Raw genomic sequence first — 19,634 nt, 5'->3', positions numbered from 1 at the left:
TTTGTTGGATGAATCAGTGAATGCCGACCAGCTGAGATCACATGGTTGATTCTTGTACGCCGTCTATCGTACTGCACGTATACTCAATACATCCAAAGTTGACCAATGCCATATGCCATACATATCTGTACACGCCGCAACTCGCTATGATACAGTTTCTGTCCCCATGCTGACCTTGCCCGACACCAGTTGGTCTTTCTACTCCATGACGACTGTCGCACCGAGCGCCTTGAGTGTCTCGACGATCTTCTCTGCTTCCTCCTTGGGTACACCCTCCTTCATCATCTTGGGTGCGCTCTCGACGAACTTCTTGCTGTCCACCAACGAAAGTCCCAGCATGCTCTTGATCTCCTTGATGACCTTGGGCTTCGACCCGGCGTCAAACTTCTCGAGCTTAATGTTGAAGAGCGTCTTCTCGGCGGCGGCGGGCGCGGCTTCTTCCTCTTCGGCGGGCGCGGCGGCAGCTGGGCCAGCGCCACCAGCGGCAACAAAGCCACCCATGGGCATGTCGGGGATGTTGAGGCGGGTCTAGCAGTACCATGTCAGCTATTTGAATCACGCAAAGACGAGCGAGTTGCAGGAAACAAGCAGGCATGCAGCGTGGCAGTACAACGCTCGACTGGACCGGGGCTCCTTCAGGCTCACAGCGCTCGGCCTATTGAAGGCACGTGACCGTTGGGTCGAATCAATTGCGCCGTGAGCGCGCTCTAAGGCTTATTCGGATGCCCACATCACGGTGCTGCCGCTGTAGCTCTGTGAGCAGCGCCCGTGTCGGACACTGCCAGCGCTCCTGCTGTCCGCACCCTGCTCTCATGGTATGTCGGTCGTACCTTTAGTGTCGAGACGAGGTCTGCTGTTTCCAGCAGCGTCAATTGGCTGATCTGATCGACAATTGTTGCAATCTTGGGGTTTGCAGGCGGCGCCGCGGCATCGGACTGCCATCTCCGCTGTATCCTCTGCTGTGCTCCTCCAACGGCCGGACGGGCTCCCATCGCAGGGCGGGCGGCGCAGACGCAGCGCCTGAGAGCGCGAGATGCGGGGGCGGACATGATGTGCTGTGCGGATCGGGTGGTCGATGGATGGATGGCTGTCAGTCGTTGTGTCGTACTTTCCTAGAATTTGCGGACAGCAACGCCCTGTTTGCGGTTTAGCGCGCTTCGCTAGGGCAAGCGCGCCCGAGCCAACCCTGCGCTGTCCAGAAACTTTTGTGAACGAAGAATTCGAACGCCACAACAAACCCACGTTTGTTATATGAAAGCGTCGGAATTATGGGAAGGCGCCCCGAAAACACAATACAACAGAACGATATCAGGATTGGACGGTGATAGCGCCATCATGGCCCCGAAAATGGCCAATATCAACGAGCTTGCCACGGAAGCACTGAAGCCTGCATCTTCCGACGACCTATTCGTGCGGTATGAGGGCTTGTATCCTGAAGTATGTGCAAGATGGATCACATCTGGCGCCCAGAGCGAGGAGAAAATCGCCGCTTTTGGACGAATCCTTCCTCTTGCGCCTCACCTTGCGGAGCACGCGGAGCGCTTCCTTGCACATGTCTCGCAGTCGCCGTATTTTGGGTCGCATCACCAGCACAGTCCTAACGGGCCTGCAAACTCACAAGTCGTCGAACCTTTGCTTGGCGCCTTCCGGTTATTGAGCTACGACTGCCGGACCTTCGCCCAGTATGTGCGTCCAGTAGCCATTCAGCAGCTTTTCCAGCATGCGAACCGCTTCGTACGGTATATTGCAGTACGGCTGTTTTGCCTGTACGTTCATGCGGCAGATCATGCTACTCAAGAGATGGTTAGGAGGCATGTCGGAGAAGGCGAAGTGGAAGGAACCTGGGAAACACAGCAGATTGATTACAGGTTTCTCTCGTTGTGGGAAGAAAAGAGGTGGAAGAATGTGCGCTTAAGACTGCACCAGCAGTCGGAAAATATGGAAGCTGCCGCCCCCCACCTGCTCTCAGACCTCTCACCATACACTGTGAACATCAACGGAACACTGCTTCCACGACTTGATGGCGCTGCTTCTCAAGAACGGCCTTCTGACCTCATTTCTACACCCACAACGGTCGCTAACCTGAGCAAGATTGCCCATGGACTGCTTGGTTCAAGTCCTCTTCTTCTCACTGGACTTGCAGGCTCAGGAAAGACGCTTTTAACAAGACACTTTGCCTGGCAGCTTAATAAGCTTGACAAGATGGTTACCCTTCACCTGAACGAGCAGAGCGATGCAAAGCTGCTGATTGGCATGTATGCCACAGGTTCGAAGCCAGGGACTTTCGCATGGAAGTCTGGTGTGCTGACGACAGCGGTCCGCGAGGGGCGATGGATTTTCATCGAAGATCTGGATCGAGCGCCGAACGAGGTTATCAGTACACTTTTACCACTGATTGAACGCGGTGAGCTTTTGATTCCAAGCCGCGGAGAGACAGTACATGCCGCAAGGGGCTTCCGCATTATCGCTACAATGCGAAGCACGCTCAACCCAAGAGGGCAGGAGATTATCCCCCGTCAAAACATGATTGGTCATCGATTCTGGAATTCCATCACGGTGCAGATGCCCCAGCTCGAAGAGTTCAAGCAAGTCATTTCCGCCAAGTTCCCAGTGCTGCAGAACCACCTCGCCGGTATCATGAAGGTATACTCTCGATTACTGGAGCTCTATTCCGACGCGAAGTTCTCGTCCGAGAATGGCACGTCGCTCCGAGCATTGACTCCACGGGATCTCCTGAAATGGTGTGACAGAATAGCTGTGCTTCTGGCTCAGGTATCTTCTTTCAGTACCGCCCAAAGGGATGATATCTTCATGGAGGCTTTTGATTGCTTTGCCGGCAGCTTGCGCAGCGACTCGGCACGGTTAAGAGTCATGACCTGCGTAGCTGAGGAGCTCCATATTGATCCGCAAAGGCGAGATCACCTCCTTCGAGACCGCTCTGTGAAGCTTTTGATTTCTCCTAAATCGGCAGCAACAGGACTCATTCAAGTTGGACGAGCCAAGCTTCCAAAACACAAGTCTTCGAAGCGCACATCGTCTAACCGAACCTTTTCTACCAACAACTACACTCTGAGATTACTCGAAAAGGTTGCCGTGGCAGTTGATCGCAACGAGCCTTTGCTTTTAGTTGGAGAGACAGGTACCGGTAAAACAACGACTATACAGTACCTAGCTGAACAGCTTGGTCGCAAGTTAGTAGCATTTAACTTGTCTCAACAGAGCGAGAGCGGTGATCTTTTGGGTGGCTACAAGCCCGTGAATGTTCGCAGCCTTGTCATTCCACTCAAAGATGAGTTTGATGACCTCTTCGACACTACCTTCTCGAGAAAGAAGAATCTGCGCTTCCTTGAGATGCTGGGCAAGCGCGTTGCAAAGGGCGAGTGGAAACGTGTCTGCACTCTGTGGCGAGAGGCACTAAAGATGGTGGATGCGGCGCGTAAGGCGCACGAGTCGCAGCCTTCTTCTCCAGATGCGGACGGTGATCAACCCAGAAAGAAGCGGAAGATGGACTCACTACCAACAAACTTCCCGGCAGCACGCTGGGAGAAGTTCGCGGCAGATCTACACGATCTTGAAGCTCAGATTGCAAGTGGCTCTGAAGCGTTCGCATTCTCTTTCCTGGAAGGCAACATTGTCAAGGCTGTTCGAAACGGCGACTGGGTCTTACTTGATGAGATCAACCTGGCGTCATCGGATACCCTTGAGGCACTCACTGATCTCCTGGGCGGAGGACCAGACGGGACTCCCTCGATACTGCTAACTGAGACTGGCAACGTCGAGCGAGTTGTCGCGCACCCCAACTTCCGGGTCTTTGCAGCCATGAATCCTGCCACCGATGTTGGAAAGAAAGATCTGCCCCCAGGTATTCGTTCAAGATTCACAGAGCTCTACGTTGAGAGCCCAGATAGTGACGAACAGAGCTTGCGGAACATCGCAGAGAAGTACCTTGGAGGTGACGGCACCGATCCGGCTATTATCAGAGTAGCGCGCGATGTTACTAGCCTCTACCTCGAGATTCAACAGCTAGCGAAGGCGAACATGCTCGTTGACGGTGCTGATCAGAAGCCTCACTTCAGCTTGCGTACTCTTACAAGGACCCTTGCCTACGCGCGAGAAACGGCACCATTATGTAGCCTCCGAAGAGCTCTCTATGAGGGTTTCCACATGAGCTTTCTGACCTTTTTGAACAAGGCGTCTGAAGATCTTGTTGCATCCCTTATCATAAAGCACCTGTTCCCACAGAAGGCGTCTTCGAAGGCTGAGCTGAACAAACCGCTACAGCAGCCGAATGACGGGCGCGCATACGTGAGACAAGGTCATCACCTCCTTCGACAAGGCCCACATCCTGTGCAAGAGGAGCCACACTACATCATAACCAACTTCGTCAAGCGAAACATGAGCAATCTTATTCGAGCTGCATCAACACGACGATATCCTGTCCTGATCCAGGGACCGACTTCGTCTGGTAAGACAAGTATGATCGAGTACCTCGCGAAACGATCCGGCAATACCTTTGTTCGCATCAACAATCATGAGCACACAGATCTGCAAGAGTACCTCGGTTCATATATATCAGGTGCTGATGGGAAGCTTATATTCCAGGAAGGTATTCTCGTACGCGCTCTGCGGGAGGGTCACTGGATTGTGCTTGATGAACTCAATCTGGCGCCCACCGATGTGCTAGAGGCTCTCAACCGACTGCTTGATGACAATCGCGAACTTCTCATCCCCGAGACTCAGGAGGTCGTTCGACCGCACGACGACTTCATGCTTTTTGCTACCCAAAACCCCGCTGGTCTCTACGGGGGTCGAAAGGTTCTGTCTCGAGCGTTTCGCAATCGTTTTCTCGAGCTCCATTTCGACGATATTCCGGTCGAAGAGTTGAAGGAGATTTTGCATCGACGTGTTCAGATCCCCGAGAGCTGGTGCGGCAAAATCGTCCAGGTCTATCAGGAGCTCTCTACGCTGCGACAGGAGAATCGTATATTTGAGCAAAAGAGCTTCGCAACACTTCGAGATCTGTTCCGATGGGCACAGCGTAAAGCCGAGACCATCCAAGATCTTGCTGTGAATGGCTACATGCTTCTAGCGGAGCGTGTACGCAAGGAAGAAGAGCGCATTGCTGTCAAGCAAATCATCGAAAACGTCTTGAGCAGGAACGGGCCGAGAGTTGTCATCGACGACGAACAGATCTTCAGTCAGGAGAATGTGAAGCACATCATCAACAGTGCCCCTGAAGAGTCGAAGCAGATCGATAGCGGCGTCGTTTGGACCCGGGCAATGAGAAGGCTCTTCGTGCTTGTTCGCTATGCAATGGTCAATAACGAGCCCGTTCTGCTCATTGGCGAGACGGGCTGTGGAAAGACGAGTGTCTGTCAAATGCTGGCAGATGCATTTGGGAAAGAGCTACACGTTCTCAATGCACACCAAAATACTGAGACTGGTGACCTGATTGGAGCCCAACGACCGATCCGCAATAGAGCAGCGATTGAAGAAAGTCTTAGGCGAGATGTTCTGGAAGCATTCGAAGGCATACCCTCAGAAGTCGAGCCCCATACTTTGGACCTGGACGCACTTCTCCATTTGTATGATCAGCTTGACAAGGAACCTGCGATAACGATCAGGCAAGATCTCCGCGTATCAATTCAGGTCAACCGTATCAAGGCCGGGACACTCTTTGAGTGGGCAGACGGGAGCCTTGTGAATGCTATGAAGACAGGGCAATACTTTTTGCTTGACGAGATCTCACTCGCTGACGACTCCGTTCTAGAGCGCCTCAATAGCGTTCTTGAGCCTTCGCGCACACTTCTACTCGCCGAGAAAGGACCTGTCGATTCGCTCGTGGTTGCGGATTCTGAGTTCCAATTTCTTGCCACCATGAATCCCGGGGGCGACTACGGCAAGAAAGAGCTCTCACCTGCGCTTCGTAATCGATTCACTGAGATCTGGGTCCCGGCTTTGTCTAACCTCGAAGACATCTTGCAAATTGTTAGGTCGAAGCTTAACTCGACTGCTGCACAATATGCTGAAGCTATCGTCTCTTTTTCGCAATGGTTCAACGACAAATACAATACATCTGTGGCGTCGTCTGTCTCAATCCGAGACACTCTTGCGTGGGTCACGTTTGTCAACAGTACAGAACATGACAATCCCGTTTATGGCATTGTCCACGGAGCTGCTATGGTCTTCATAGACACACTCGGTGCCAACCCAGCAGGCCTACTTGCCATCTCCGCTAAGTCGATCGACCAAGAACGGAGAGCATGTCTCAAGCAGCTCAGTAAGCTTCTCCAACAAGATATCTCGCCACTGTACTTTGGGAACATCGACATTATCAGCACAGCACAGTCCTTCCAACTCGGCAGTTTTTCGATCCCCAAATTTTCGTCCGCTGCTGCAGACGCAACCAGTTTTGCGCTAGAAGCACCGACTACTCGTGGCAACGCCATGCGAGTGGTCCGCGCCTTGCAATTGGCCAAGCCAATCCTACTCGAGGGTAATCCAGGTGTCGGAAAGACGACGCTTGTCACAGCACTTGCGAAGGCCGTCGGGAAGCCTTTGACCAGACTCAATCTTTCAGAACAGACGGATCTCATGGATTTATTTGGTTCCGATGTTCCGGTCGAGGGCGGCGCTGCGGGCACTTTCGCATGGCGTGATGCCCCGTTCCTCAAAGCTATGAAGAACGGTGATTGGGTTTTACTGGACGAGATGAACTTGGCTTCGCAGTCCGTTCTCGAAGGCCTCAATGCTGTTCTGGATCATCGAGGTGAGGTGTACATCTCTGAGCTCGACCAAACGTTTCAAAAGCATCAAGGTTTCCGTGTCTTTGCTGCGCAAAATCCTCACCACCAAGGTGGTGGACGAAAAGGCCTGCCGGCATCCTTCGTCAACCGTTTCACGGTTGTGTATGCAGATGTTTTCCGCCCTGAGGATCTAGTCCTGATTTGCAAGAAGGTCTTCCCTAGAATCGAAGAAGAAGAGGTCAACAAGTTGATTGGGTTTGTCGCACAACTAGACGACCAAGTTGTCACTCATCGCGCTTTTGGTAATCTTGGCGCGCCCTGGGAGTTCAACCTGCGTGACACACTCCGCTGGCTTCAGTTACTGGCTTCTTCGGAGTACCCTGGCTCAGCGAGAGACTTTCTTGACGCAATCTTTCTACAACGGTTCCGTGCTGAGGATGACCGCGCGCGGCTACTAAGACTGTTCGGAAATGTTTACGGCGCGCATGAACCACGTACGAGTCTTTACCACAACTTTAGCACTGAAGCAGTCCAGGTAGGATTAGGCTTACTGCATCGCGATACCGCCATCGCACGACCGCACCCAGTTTCTACACTGAGAGTCTCGCAGCTGGGACCCATGGAAGCATTGCTCATCAGTGTCAAGCAGAATTGGCCTATCATCATGGTCGGCCCGCCAGGTTCTGGTAAATCCGCCATGATTGGCCATCTCTCCTCATACGTCGGTGCAGAGCTCGTCACGTTCTCAATGAATGCCGATGTCGATGCTATGGATCTTGTAGGAGGTTATGAACAGATCGACCCATCGCGTCACGTGCATCAATGTCTGGAGCAGCTGGAAGCTTGGATCCGCCGTAAGATTGCAGTCTCCGAGCGGCCTTCTCAGCATCTCGTCCAACTGCTGGAGCATCTATACACTGACGGGACGCGTCTCACTGACGGCTTTTCCCGTTTGCTGGAAGATATTGCACAACATGACACTGAAGCTGCAGTATTAGCTCGCGATCTGCACACTGCCTTCGAATCTTCCAACCTGCAGATAGACGGCGCTCGTTTCCAGTGGGTGGACGGTATTCTTATTCGTGCACTTGAGCAAGGCAAGTGGCTCGTGCTCGACAACGCGAATCTCTGCTCCAGCGCTGTTCTTGATCGATTGAACTCGCTCCTTGAGCCTAACGGTTGTTTATCCATCAACGAGCACTCAACGGCCGATGGAGAAGCGCGTGTAGTACGACCGCACCCAAACTTTAGGATCTTCATGACCATGGACGCAAGATATGGCGAACTGTCGAGAGCTATGCGCAACAGGGCAGTTGAGATCTGTGTTGTCGAGACCGAACAAGCCGCAGGTTGCACGACTATGCCGCAATATCCACTGGAGTCCGCCATGTACCGTTTCCGACAATTTTCCACCCGCGAGGAGACTATAGTCCAGACTCTTCAAGCGAGGTTCGAGAACACTTCCTTCACTGACAACAACCTACTGGAGAGCTTTGCAAAACAAGCCCGTCTAGGTTTAGTGAGCCAGTACGAATCAAGCGGTATCAATGGCATTTCAGCCCACGAGACGCTGCAGATGGTAGCACCTGTTCAGCTGCCACGCACACTGGAAGATGACTTCGCTCGCTTCACTCAATTCATCAATAAAACATGGACACAGAGAATGCAAGTACAAGTCGGTTTTGATAACATGGCCGGATTACTCCCGATTCATCCCCTTGGCAACGAGCTGAGCCTTAACCGCTCAACCACTCTACAGGCGAACGCTTTGCAATATTCTCAAATATACGAGCTAATGCTCGATCTGTATTCCATGCAGCAGGCGATTCATAGGTTGCCTTCCGCCAAATTCGAGCGTCGCAAAGAACGGCAAAAGATGCCTGCATTCTTGCATTCGTTCTGGCAAGCCATGGTAGAGCTCACCGACGGTATCTGGGCTCTTCACAACGAGGGTCAATATATGGATCTCTCCTTCCTCAAGCCTTTACGAACCATGTTCTGGGCGTTTTTCGCACTGGCAGAAGGCTCCGCGTTCGATCGGGCCACTTTCCACACGTACCTTAAGATGCTGAGTTTCAGCACACCAGTGGTGTCAACTGAGTCTCACATCGTGGTACGGACATTGGCTACTGTGCTATCGAAGCAGGTTGCCACTTTTGGTGCAGACGTTCAATTGACTACTGGTCTCTACATGGAGCCACTGTGGCGTCATCTCAAACCGAATACGCCCAAGTCTGTTGCAGACCTGGAGGCAATACTCGGACTCCAAAATCTTGCTGACAGATTGGACGCCGTCATGTGGAAGTCTGATCTGAGTGCAAGCGAGATGATACAGATCCGAGAGCGGTTCGCAAGCTCTTTGCAGCTTGTTTGTGCGACGGATGCTAAGCCTGACGAGCTGGCAACAGTTCTAGACAGTGCAGTGCGGGAACTCGAAGAGAGCGTTGGTCAGGACGATGCCACAATCGCACCTTACTTCGAAGAGGAGTTTGAAGGGCTCTGCCAGTTCCTCGATGTTGCTGTCAGACAGGATGGCGTCCAATATCTGCCTGACAACGCGTCGTCTACATTGTTGACTACGAGGTCGAAGGCAGCTCTATTCGCTCGACGCCCGACCAAACTTACTTACCTTACAGTTGGCAGAGCCCAGAGTGCGACCGATATTTTTGCTAAAGTGTACCGTCATATTGGATTGGTCAAAGAGCCAGCAGACTCTATGGCGCTTCAATCTCGCTTCCATATTGCTGTGTTCGCGAAACTCCACGGCGCCAATGAAGTGAAGCTTACACAGCTTGCACGCTTCGAGACAGAGCTTCAAGTCATATCGCAACAGTTGGTTCTTGATGCAGAGAAGGTAACTAATGATCAAGACGAAGCCTTGGACACGCTCTATCTGGACCTGTGGCAAGCTATCGACTCGAGCATTCCTGGAACTCTTCACACAAAAATCAGGGCTTCTTCCAAGGCCTCTGGGCAAGAATGGATCGAGCTTGCCCTTATTGGGCTGAGCGCCTACGTGCCAAACTACCCCCATGACCCAGCTCTGCGACCTATGATCGAGCGCAAGATGTTCAATGAAGAGAGAAACAGTCTCCTTCTTGCTCTCAGCGCTCTCAGGCAGTTCCAAACCCAATTTACTGGTCAAGACACGAGCCTGCGTATCCGACAGATCGAAATTGCCATTCGGAACCTGGGCCAAGAGCCTCCAGTACCTGCCATTGCACGTCCTGAGGTGTCACAGCTTGACGAACTGCAAGGTGAATTCACAAATCTGCTCAGTATCGTCCAGCCTCTACTCAGCAAATCTATGTCGGCGAGTGAGGCAGCCCTCGATGTTACGCTACATCAGAACGTTGTCCGCGTCATTCAAAGGCTGACGGAAGGGTACCGAGCTTATGACGATATTACCGACACCGTGGTTGGTCTCCTCGCCTGCCTGTATCTTGGATTGCTACTGGCTAAGAAGGAGCATGAAGATCATGTGAGGAGCAAGCCGAGAGAAAGTATACAGTACCTGTTCGGTGCGACTCCGTTCCTTGGTCTACACAACAATACTTCTTCTATCACCACATCAGATTTCATTCAGCGCGCGGAAGAAGCTTTGTCACGGGGCAATACCACCATCGACCCTCGCTGGCACGCCCTTTACGTTCTGTCTTTAGTCAAGAGCACAGACCCCAACTCAATGTCCCAGCCAGCAGCACGAGGGTTGTTACACGGCATCTTTACGTCATTTTTTACGGAGTTCAAGACAAAACTTCTCAAGGATCAAGAGAAAGAAGCGCAGGACAAAAGCCTATACTCTTTCCGCGGTATGGAAGAAGAAGAGAACGAAGAAGAAGACCGAACGCTGTTCCCCGACTATGAGGCTGAACAGGAGAACGGTGATCAATCTGCAACGTCTACTGTGCAGTCTGAAGCTCAAGCGACGTCACGTGACCATGCGATACGTTTGGCTAATATACACACCGAGCTATTCCTTGGTGGCGGGGAGGTGTCAGACTCGGTGAAGAACCTGCTCGATTGGTGTGCACTGGAGGTGAACCGTGTCGCCGAAGGCACCAGCCATGGCACCTCGCCCGAGGATAGTCTCCCTGCCATATACCTGGCACTCGAAAGGAAGTCTGACGCACTCAACAGCTCCGGCACTGGATCAAACTACAACTTCTACTTTGATGCGAACCTGCCTGAAGCCAAACGTTTGATCACTTTTGTACACCGCATCCAGGCTCGCTACCGTCAAATTCGTAGCGTCTGGCCCGAACATATGACGCTCACAGACGTTTTACGGACCTGCGACGAAGCTCTTGCCTTCCGCCATGTTGATCCTGTTGCCAAGTTCATCACCAAGGCCGAGAAACTGCACGCCTACATGTACGAGTGGCAGAGAGTCGCTAGCAAGCAATACAGTACTGCAGATCTTTTCGATGATCTGACAAAGTTACTGGTCAGTTGGAGACAACTTGAGCTCACGACATGGGCTAGGCTTTTTGATTTGGAAGTCGAAAAGTGCCGCGACAGTGCAAAGAGCTGGTTCTTCGTTGCGTATGAAACCATCATCGCGGCGTCTGAGAGTATTGAGGATGAACAGGCCATGAGAAGACATGCCAAAGACCTACTGAAGTCTCTGGAAAGCTTTTTCGAGAGCACCACGCTAGGCCAATTCGAACAGCGACTCAAGCTCCTTCAGCAACTTCGACAACATGCTGCGATGCGGATGCAGGACCATGAGCATTTCAGGATTCTCCACTCCGCGCTCGAAAATTTCATTGCGTACTTTTCACGGCTGGAGAAGCCGGTACACGAAGCGCTTACTAAGGGACGGCAATTGCTGGAGAAAGAGGTCAGCAACGTTATCAAGCTTGCAAGCTGGAAGGACACGAATATCGAGGCCCTTAAGCAGAGTGCAAAGACAAGTCATCGCAAGCTGAGTAAACTTGTGAGGAAGTTCAGAGCTGTGCTCAACAAGCCGGTCTCTAGCGTTATAAGCGCTGGGTTCGCGGACGACGGGTCTTTGCAAAGGGACGCCTCGGAAGCACTTGTCAGCCCAGCAATTAACCCTGAAGCCAACGCATGCTGCGATAGTCATGTTCCTGGCTGGATAGAGCGGCCTACACGTTTCAAGAACCTGCAGGTTACAATCAACATGATGCGCCACTTGTCCTTGCCAAGTAGCGACAGGGTCAATGGAGCGGCATATATCGAAGATCTCGTGAGTAGCGTCACAGCGTCGATAATGGAACTGCAAAAGGCCACGCCTTCTACCCTGACGGAGGACAACAAGACAGAAGTCCAACAACTCAAGACTCAGAAGCGCAAACTTTACGCGGATACGATGAAAGAGTTGCGCCAGATGGGCGTCAAGTCAAATCTGAGTGTTGACACTCTGGTCAAACAAGACGAGCTTTCTACAGTATTGTCGACACTGCCTATAGTTCACAGCACAGGTATTGGATGTGGCCTTGTTGCTGAAGGCCACTTGCACAAAGCGCTCAACCTGATGCCCCAAGTCCGAGCAGTGTCAAAGGAGCACTCGGGCGATTTGACAAGCAACGATGTTGCTAAGAGCATTGGGTACATTGAAGGCTTGTTGCAAATGTCGATCAAGCAAAGAACAATCCTTAGCCGTGCTAGTCAAACTCTCGAGGCAAACAAGACAACACTGACAATCGTCGCAAATCTTTGGCGGGCCGATGGAAGTACTCTTGTGGCTGCAACCCAACAGCATACTGAGGCAATCCAGTCTTTGCAGCCTAACTTGAGGTGGCTTGTCGCCGCGCTTGAGACTGCTACTAGTGTCGTTGCTGCACAGGCAAAACTTGGAAAGACGAATGAGCTTGATGTCTTGCTAAGAGCTATGCGGGATTGGACGACGAAAATGAATGATCTTGTCAGTGTATCCGACAAGTTGCCTGAGTTGCCATCCAACATCCATTCGGACGCCCATGAGGCATTTGACAAGGCTGTCAGGGCCACAACCGCAGACCTCCGATCCGCGTTCGACGGGTGGAACACCAACGAAATTGCCCGAACAACGCTCAAACACATTGTGCCGTTCATCTTCCGGATCCCGGAAGTCGATACTCGACAGAATTCGGACGAGTTGCAATACACAATCGATCAGTGCTCGAAGGACATCTTTAGTGCCTTAGACTCGATCTTGGGATCCATGCAAGATGTTGATGTCGCACTAAAAGAGCTCCCAACATCGTCCGAAGATGCTGCATGGCTGGTGAAAGAGGAACAGGCTCTGTCTGCTGCCATAGGTAGCATCCATGCGACCCAGATCTGCAACACTCTACAACTTATCCTTGAAAAGATGCAGTATCTCCACAGCAATGTCCATCTTCAAGGAATCGCTGCTATGTTCGCAGCCATTCAGCCTGTCTTGAACCAATACGTTGCATCACATCAGTACCTCGTAGATCGCTTTGACGCACTACATGCATCAACAACCGACCTTCTCTACCGACTTTCGAGATCGTTCATACAGGTTGGTACTCAAGGTTTCTGCCAACCCCCCGAGAAGTCTTCAGATCAACAAAAGGCTAAGGACGACAAACTTGAGGAAGGCACTGGTCTCGGGGAGGGCGAAGGTGCGGAAGACATTTCCAAGGACATTGAAGACGACGAGGATCTCGAAGACCTGGCTCAAGAGAAAGGTGAACGGGAAGGTAGTATTGAAGAGCAAGACGATGCTGTCGATATGGGCGAGAATGATATGGAAGGGCAGACTGAAGAGGTGGGTGAGAGAGAGGACAAAGGTGATGAAGAGGGCGAAGAGGGCGACGACGATGTGCAGAGCGAAGTTGGAAGCGTCGATGATCTTGGTCCAAGTGCGGTGGACGAGAAGATGTGGGATGAGGGCGGTAAAGACGAAGACGCAAAGGACAAGGAGGGCAAACAGGATGTCGGTACTGAGGACCAAGAGGAGCAGGTCGCTAGTGAGCAGAAAGAGAAGGAGAAAGAAGAAGCTGGCGAGGAAGGCAAAGAAGAGGACAAGAAAGACGGTCGGGACGGCGAAGAGGATGAAGAAATGGAAGGAGAAGATCAAGATGAAAACGTAGGTGCGGGCGAAACTGAGCAGATGGACCCACACGCGAAAGAGGAAGAGACCCTTGACCTTCCTGAGGACCTCAACATGGATGGTCAAGATGAAGACAGCAAAGATAACGAGCTGGATGACTTGGATATGGGCGATGATGTTCCCGAAGATGGAATAGATCCTGATGTGGACCCCGACGCTGGACCTGACACCGTTGACGAAGAGATTGGCCCCGAGCAGGAAGATGAGGAGGAGAAGGATACGACCGGTCATATCCAAGATGAAGAACCACCGGCGGAGGACGAAGACGAGGAAGGCGATGAGCTAATGGAAGATGATGCCATTCCTTTACCCGACGAAAATGTGCCGGATGACGAGCCCCGCGAGCAGAAGGACACCGACCAGACCGATCCGAATGCTGAGGCAGGAGCCGGTACAGAGGCAAATGAAGAAGCACATCAGAACAAGAATGAGCAAGCCTCCGCCAGCGCTGCCAATCGCGACGAGGGTGAAGAAGGCGACGGGTCAGATCAAAAACAAGATACTGCTGCCGAGGATGGTACACTAGGTGAAACAACTGCTCCTGATGCAGGCGGCCGTGGTGAGGAACCTGAACAGTCAAAGGAGTCTCAATCCTTTAAGAAGCTGGGCGATGTGCTAGAGAAGTGGTACAACCAGCAGAAGGAGATTTCCGAAGCGCGGGAGAAGGATGAAACCCAAATTCAACAGATCGATAAAGAGATTGACATGGCCGACCAAGACTTTGAGCATCTTCAGGATGAAGAGCAGCAGGCTGATACCCAGGCACTGGGCACCGCGACCGAAGAGCAAGCCAAAGCGCTCGACCACGACATGGCCATGCCGATGAATGAGAAAGAGGAAGAAGACAAAATGCCTACTCGACCCGAGGACAACGATCAAGACACGGCCAATCCACAGGATGTGGAGATGGATGATGCGGATAGCAAACCTGAGGTCGAACAAGAGGAGCAGCAGCCTCCACCTGGTGCCACAGACGGACTGCCACAAGCTTTCATAGGTGATCAGAAGCCTTTCACCAGTCAAGACGATGAAGATATGAACGACGCTATGCCTCTTGACGAAGACTTGTCCGATTCTGAGTCCATACAAGAAGTCGACCATCGACTTGAGACTACGCATCTCGAAGCATCTGCTATGGACTCAACGACCGCCCGATCCCTTTGGCTTGCCCACGAAACAGCAACGCACTCGCTCTCTCAACAACTTACCGAATCTCTTCGCCTAATCCTTGCGCCTACACTTGCGACCAAACTCCGCGGCGATTTCCGTACAGGAAAACGTCTCAACCTCAAGCGCATCATCCCTTACATCGCATCGGGTTATAAGCGTGACAAGATCTGGCTGAGGCGTAGCCAGCCAAGCAAGCGCAGCTACCAAGTCATGATTGCACTGGATGATAGTAGGAGTATGGCGGATAGTGGGGCTAGCAACCTTGCGCTCAAGACTTTGACCTTGGTTACGAGATCGCTAGCTATGCTTGAAGTTGGCGAAGTGTCAGTCGTAGGATTCGGCGACTCGGTAAACGTGGCGCACGACTTTGACAAGCCATTTACGTCTGAAGCGGGTGTAAGGGTATTCGAGCAGTTTGGGTTCGACGCCGCGAAGACCGATGTCCGCGGGCTTGTTGACAAGTCGCTCGATCTCTTCGCCGAGGCAAGGAGCCAGGGAAGTTCAAGTGCAGGCGAAGATCTGTGGCAATTGATGCTCGTTGTCAGTGACGGTATATGCGACTCACATGCGGAGATTCAACGCCTTGTCCGTAAGGCGCAAGACGAGCGAGTCATGATTGTTTTTATCATTATCGATGCAACAGCAGCTGCGCCGTTTGCTGCGCCGGTGCCAAACTCCAGCGACAACTCGGCCAGTCAGACCGGGGTGCCAAAGAAGGAGTTGAAGAAAATGAGTATTCTGGATATACAGTCAGTGAACTTCACACCTGAAGGTAAGGTGGACAGGTGGAAGTACATGGAGCGCTTTCCATTCAAATACTACTTGGTAGTTAGGGATGTGCGAGAGTTGCCAGGAGTGTTGGCAGGTGCGCTGAGGCAATGGTTTGGAGAAGTCGCGGGAAGTGGCTCATAGGTATCTGCATCTGCACCATATGGCGTTCTGAACATGTGTGGTACATTTGTGGGGTCTGGGGTAAAAATTGTAGGCTTGGATCTACAGGAGTAGATGGGGGTCTGCAATAATCGCAATTGTTCGAGTTCAGTGTACGTGCCCTAGTTTGTGCATGCACGGAGATAATTGGCGCTTGGAGCATGAGGCTCTTGTGCCCGTTGTGGGTATAGTAGTTGCGGCCCGTTCCCGTTCACACTCTACCCCGCAGAAGTGATTGTCTGATGCAGTCACAGCTCTAAACATGAATCAAGCGTTCAGGACTGGATAGAATGATGATATTGACTGAGCTCTATTGAACCGACTCATGACACTTCTAGTTTGCCAACGAACCTCCAGCACCGTTGACCTTCTCGCAGTAATGGTTCAGTTCGTCTCCCCCAATGTGCCACGCTGGGGAGGAGCAGACGTTCAAGTTGCCAGTCACTTTCTGCTCAAAGTCAGTATACTCAACGACTGCCCCTCAAGAGGTGCTTACCATCTCGCAGTCCGGGCACTGATCCCACTGCTTGTTTCCAGTGTTTCGTGCTTTGTAGTTACCGCATGCGGCTTTGGTTGCGGCTTCGTTGTAAACCGCGACACCTCCCTTGTAGTCAACGCAGATACCGGCGTTGTGGAGGTCTGCGGCCACGAAAGGTGCCAACAGGGTTGTGAAGAGGAGGATTGCGGAAGTAGAACGCATCTTGATGTTTTTGAATGAGTGTCGAGGCCTGAAGCGAATGAGTGTATGTAAAAGAGAGACTGTTTGGATTGCGATGATGGCTGTCACGGCCAGGTTGTGCTGGATACTTATCTTCTGGCTGTCTCGATGTACGACCTTACTACTCCTTCTCTGTTGTAAGCTGCCAAGCTGTCAAAGTGGATTGGGAGATTACTCGGTGAAAATGTGGCGAACACCATAGGGCTTGAAACACCAGCCTCTACGCAATGGGAATCGTTCAACCGGTCTGAACTGGTGTTATTTCGGCTATTCAAGAGCGAACACGAGGCTATCAGCCCTGTAGAGTGTCCGCATGCAACTGTCACGCTCGTTTGGGTAAGGCATGCTTGTCTACGTCACGGTTGTGAAACGTCATGCACTTCGGTCCGATCGTTCTATTCTTACGCGAGCCAATTGGGAGTGACGCCGAGACAGCGCATTAAGGAACAGGAAAGTCGAATCTCAAAACAGTTTGTACTGGCGAATGGGAGTCTGTCTAGTGATTCTCCAGGTACGTGCTTTCGCCGCAAGGAACAGCCCGAGTAAGTTGCGATATTCATCAAGGTGCGGACCGATGATGCCCCTCCACCCCACTCAAGGTACTGCCAAGTGTCTGCCCTAGGGCTATCATGCGGTAGCATCGGATTTATCTTGTAATGGGGCTGAATGGTCAGTAGCAAGTCAAGCCTGTATAAGTACGGTTACCAAGTTCACTTGGAATCATCATCGTCGCTTGAGCATTCCAACCTACAACACACATTCGTTCCTTCGGTCTCTCAGACTCAGTCATTCTTTCAATATGCACTTCACTCAAGTTCTTGCTCTCGCTTCCAGCGCAGCACTGGTTGCTGCCGCCCCGGCTCCTATCACCGTCGGCGTCGACGATGTCATTCTCTACGGCAAAGATGGTCGCTTCACGGTCATGAAGCGCGACGATCTCGAAGAAGTCAGGAAGCTCCGCGAATCTGGTGTCGCGCCTCCTAAGCCCGGCAACCTTGATGATACTCTTATCACTATCCCTGCCAACTCGACCACCGGCTCCGACTCTCTTCAGAAGCGTGCAACTCGCCTCATCATCCCCAACCCTCACCAGCGTTTCTTGGGCTGGGACGTTCTGACCAGCCAGGCTGTCAAGGGTAAGGAACCTATCACAAGTAATGACACCATGCTAACAACCCTCTAGGTGCGCCCACAACTATTTCCATCTCCACTGGCTACTCCATCTCCAACACCATCACCATCGGCTCAAGCGCTTCGTTCTCGCTTGTGGAAGACTTCCTCTCGGCTTCCGTCTCGATTGATTATAGCACCTCGTGGCAAACTTCTCAGACCCAGGCGTTCAACGCCGAGGTCCCGGCTGGAAAGTATGGTGCATTTGTAACCAATGCATGGACCAACCGTGAGAGCGGAAATGTTTGGGAGGGTACGATCGGTGGCGAAGGTAGCTTGACATACTACCAGGCAGATTCTTTCGAGAACAAGGGCTACGGAGACATGCAATGGGTCGACGGTGTCATTTCGCTCTGCACGAGCGATTCGTTCCCCATCAAGAGGTGTATTGGTGAGGGCAACTTGTAGATATGGTAGACCATGAGCGGAAATGGGGCTGAGTCGCATGCTTGAATGCATGGAGTTTGTCTGCGTGTGCATCAGGTTACTTCATATCACATAATAGACAAGATAAAGCACGAATGCTCTTGCCTTATATCTATGTAATGACCCTCAACCTTCCTCTGGCGTTTACTACCAATGTCGTAACATAACAACCATGTATCGTTTAGACAAGAACTGAAGTCATCGATGTCTCCAATAACAATATGAACGGCATTGAATACAAGATTCCCAGATCCTCATCACGCGAGCTGCCCAATATTGGCATGTGACTTGAGCTTGCGATGCTACCATCTGACGAATTGCGCCTCATTGAAGTTACAAAATGCATCCACGGAAGTGAGCCATGGGCTTAAGGGGTGACGAAAATGAGGTGTTCGTCACGCGATTCGTTTGACTTCGAACTTTGTTCGGACGTCTAAATTGTTGCTATCTCATTTCGATCGTCGTGAGATAGCCTACCCACCAGACTGCAGCGTCATATTCTAGCTGCACTGCGAAGACTATTGGGAGCTGCAAGCAAGGCCCTAGCTCCCAATATGTGAGCTCACAGTCCAGAATACACCATGCCCATGGCTACGTAATGTTAAGTTCTGTTGTGGAGGTCAGATGATATTCAAACCAGACTCCACTCTATCTTGAATTAGCTCGAACTTAGGACTTACATGCTCAGAAACATCTCCGAGTAGACTCCTTTCCTATTTCCTAAGAGCATTCGATACGCTAGAGCGAGGTCCATTCATAGCGTGGTAGCACTGTGCTGTCAGTGTACAGTTCGGCTTACTGCAGTCAGTCCCACTGCCGCTCGGACAGACTGCACACACCATTCTCGATGTAATGGGACCCCCTGACTAGTGAGGTAATCGCCCCATTGAACATGACACCAACGATAAATCCAACTAAGGGGGGGTTCGATGTCCCCCAGATCCAGCCAAATGGATTCACTTGGATCCTCAAAGCAGCCTTTTTCAGAAATAAATGAGTTCTCTGCTCGCAAGACTTTTTCACTCGATGCACATCATGCATATGCAGGTCAAACAAGAACAAGGTGCTTGCAAGCGTGAGTCGCATAACATGCTAACTTTTGTCCAACACATCTGTAGCGTCTGGGTAAGGATCGAGCATATGTATTGAGACAGTTAGAAGGCAAGGGTGTAGTGCGTAAACATCGCTCGGGCGCAAACGATTCAAACTTCGAGAAGTTTGCTGCGGATCAAGAAATTGGGTACTGATTCACAGAGATGAAGGTCCACAGTGAATAGGCATACTGCCGGCCGTAGAAAATCAAAAGACTAAAATCAGGCGGAATTTGTCTACTCATACTCATGGCTCCTTCTTGCGGTACAGCCCGGGGCATGTCAACATCGGCTGT

The 19,634-nt window shown here is 51.7% G+C and overlaps 4 protein-coding genes across 4 annotated transcripts; 2 read left to right on the top strand and 2 right to left on the bottom strand.

Annotated features, from left to right (window-relative positions):
- Positions 1-86: 86 nt before the first annotated feature.
- C7974DRAFT_396722 (54S ribosomal protein L12, mitochondrial precursor) lies at positions 87-1,164 on the bottom strand. The gene is made up of 2 exons (XM_046142106.1): positions 831-1,164; positions 87-528 (listed from the first exon to the last, which is right to left on the bottom strand). Exons 1-2 carry the CDS (start codon positions 1,047-1,049, stop codon positions 199-201), a joined length of 549 nt encoding a protein of 182 aa, XP_045996569.1. The 5' UTR covers positions 1,050-1,164; the 3' UTR covers positions 87-198.
- On the top strand, positions 1,165-16,382 carry C7974DRAFT_396719 (uncharacterized protein). Its single transcript, XM_046142105.1, has one exon. It carries the CDS (start codon positions 1,252-1,254, stop codon positions 15,913-15,915), a length of 14,664 nt encoding a protein of 4,887 aa, XP_045996568.1. The 5' UTR covers positions 1,165-1,251; the 3' UTR covers positions 15,916-16,382.
- C7974DRAFT_377247 (uncharacterized protein) lies at positions 16,268-16,633 on the bottom strand (the record flags this gene model as incomplete). Its single annotated transcript, XM_046140338.1, has 2 exons — positions 16,268-16,381; positions 16,430-16,633. 2 exons carry the CDS (start codon positions 16,631-16,633, stop codon positions 16,268-16,270), a joined length of 318 nt encoding a protein of 105 aa, XP_045996567.1.
- Positions 16,634-17,037: 404 nt separating this feature from the next.
- Positions 17,038-18,477, top strand: C7974DRAFT_396716 (uncharacterized protein). Its single transcript, XM_046142104.1, has 3 exons — positions 17,038-17,193; positions 17,329-17,787; positions 17,835-18,477. The coding sequence occupies exons 1-3, from the start codon at positions 17,136-17,138 to the stop codon at positions 18,227-18,229; spliced, it is 912 nt and encodes a 303-aa protein (XP_045996566.1). The 5' UTR covers positions 17,038-17,135; the 3' UTR covers positions 18,230-18,477.
- Positions 18,478-19,634: the final 1,157 nt, after the last annotated feature.

Source organism: Boeremia exigua (genome assembly GCF_020726555.1).
Source record: "Boeremia exigua strain MPI-SDFR-AT-0100 chromosome Unknown C7974scaffold_7, whole genome shotgun sequence".
In the NCBI taxonomy this organism is placed as follows: Eukaryota; Fungi; Ascomycota; class Dothideomycetes; order Pleosporales; family Didymellaceae; genus Boeremia; species Boeremia exigua.
Note: the sequence above shows the minus strand (reverse complement) of the source record. Positions and strands in the feature narration are given on the sequence as shown.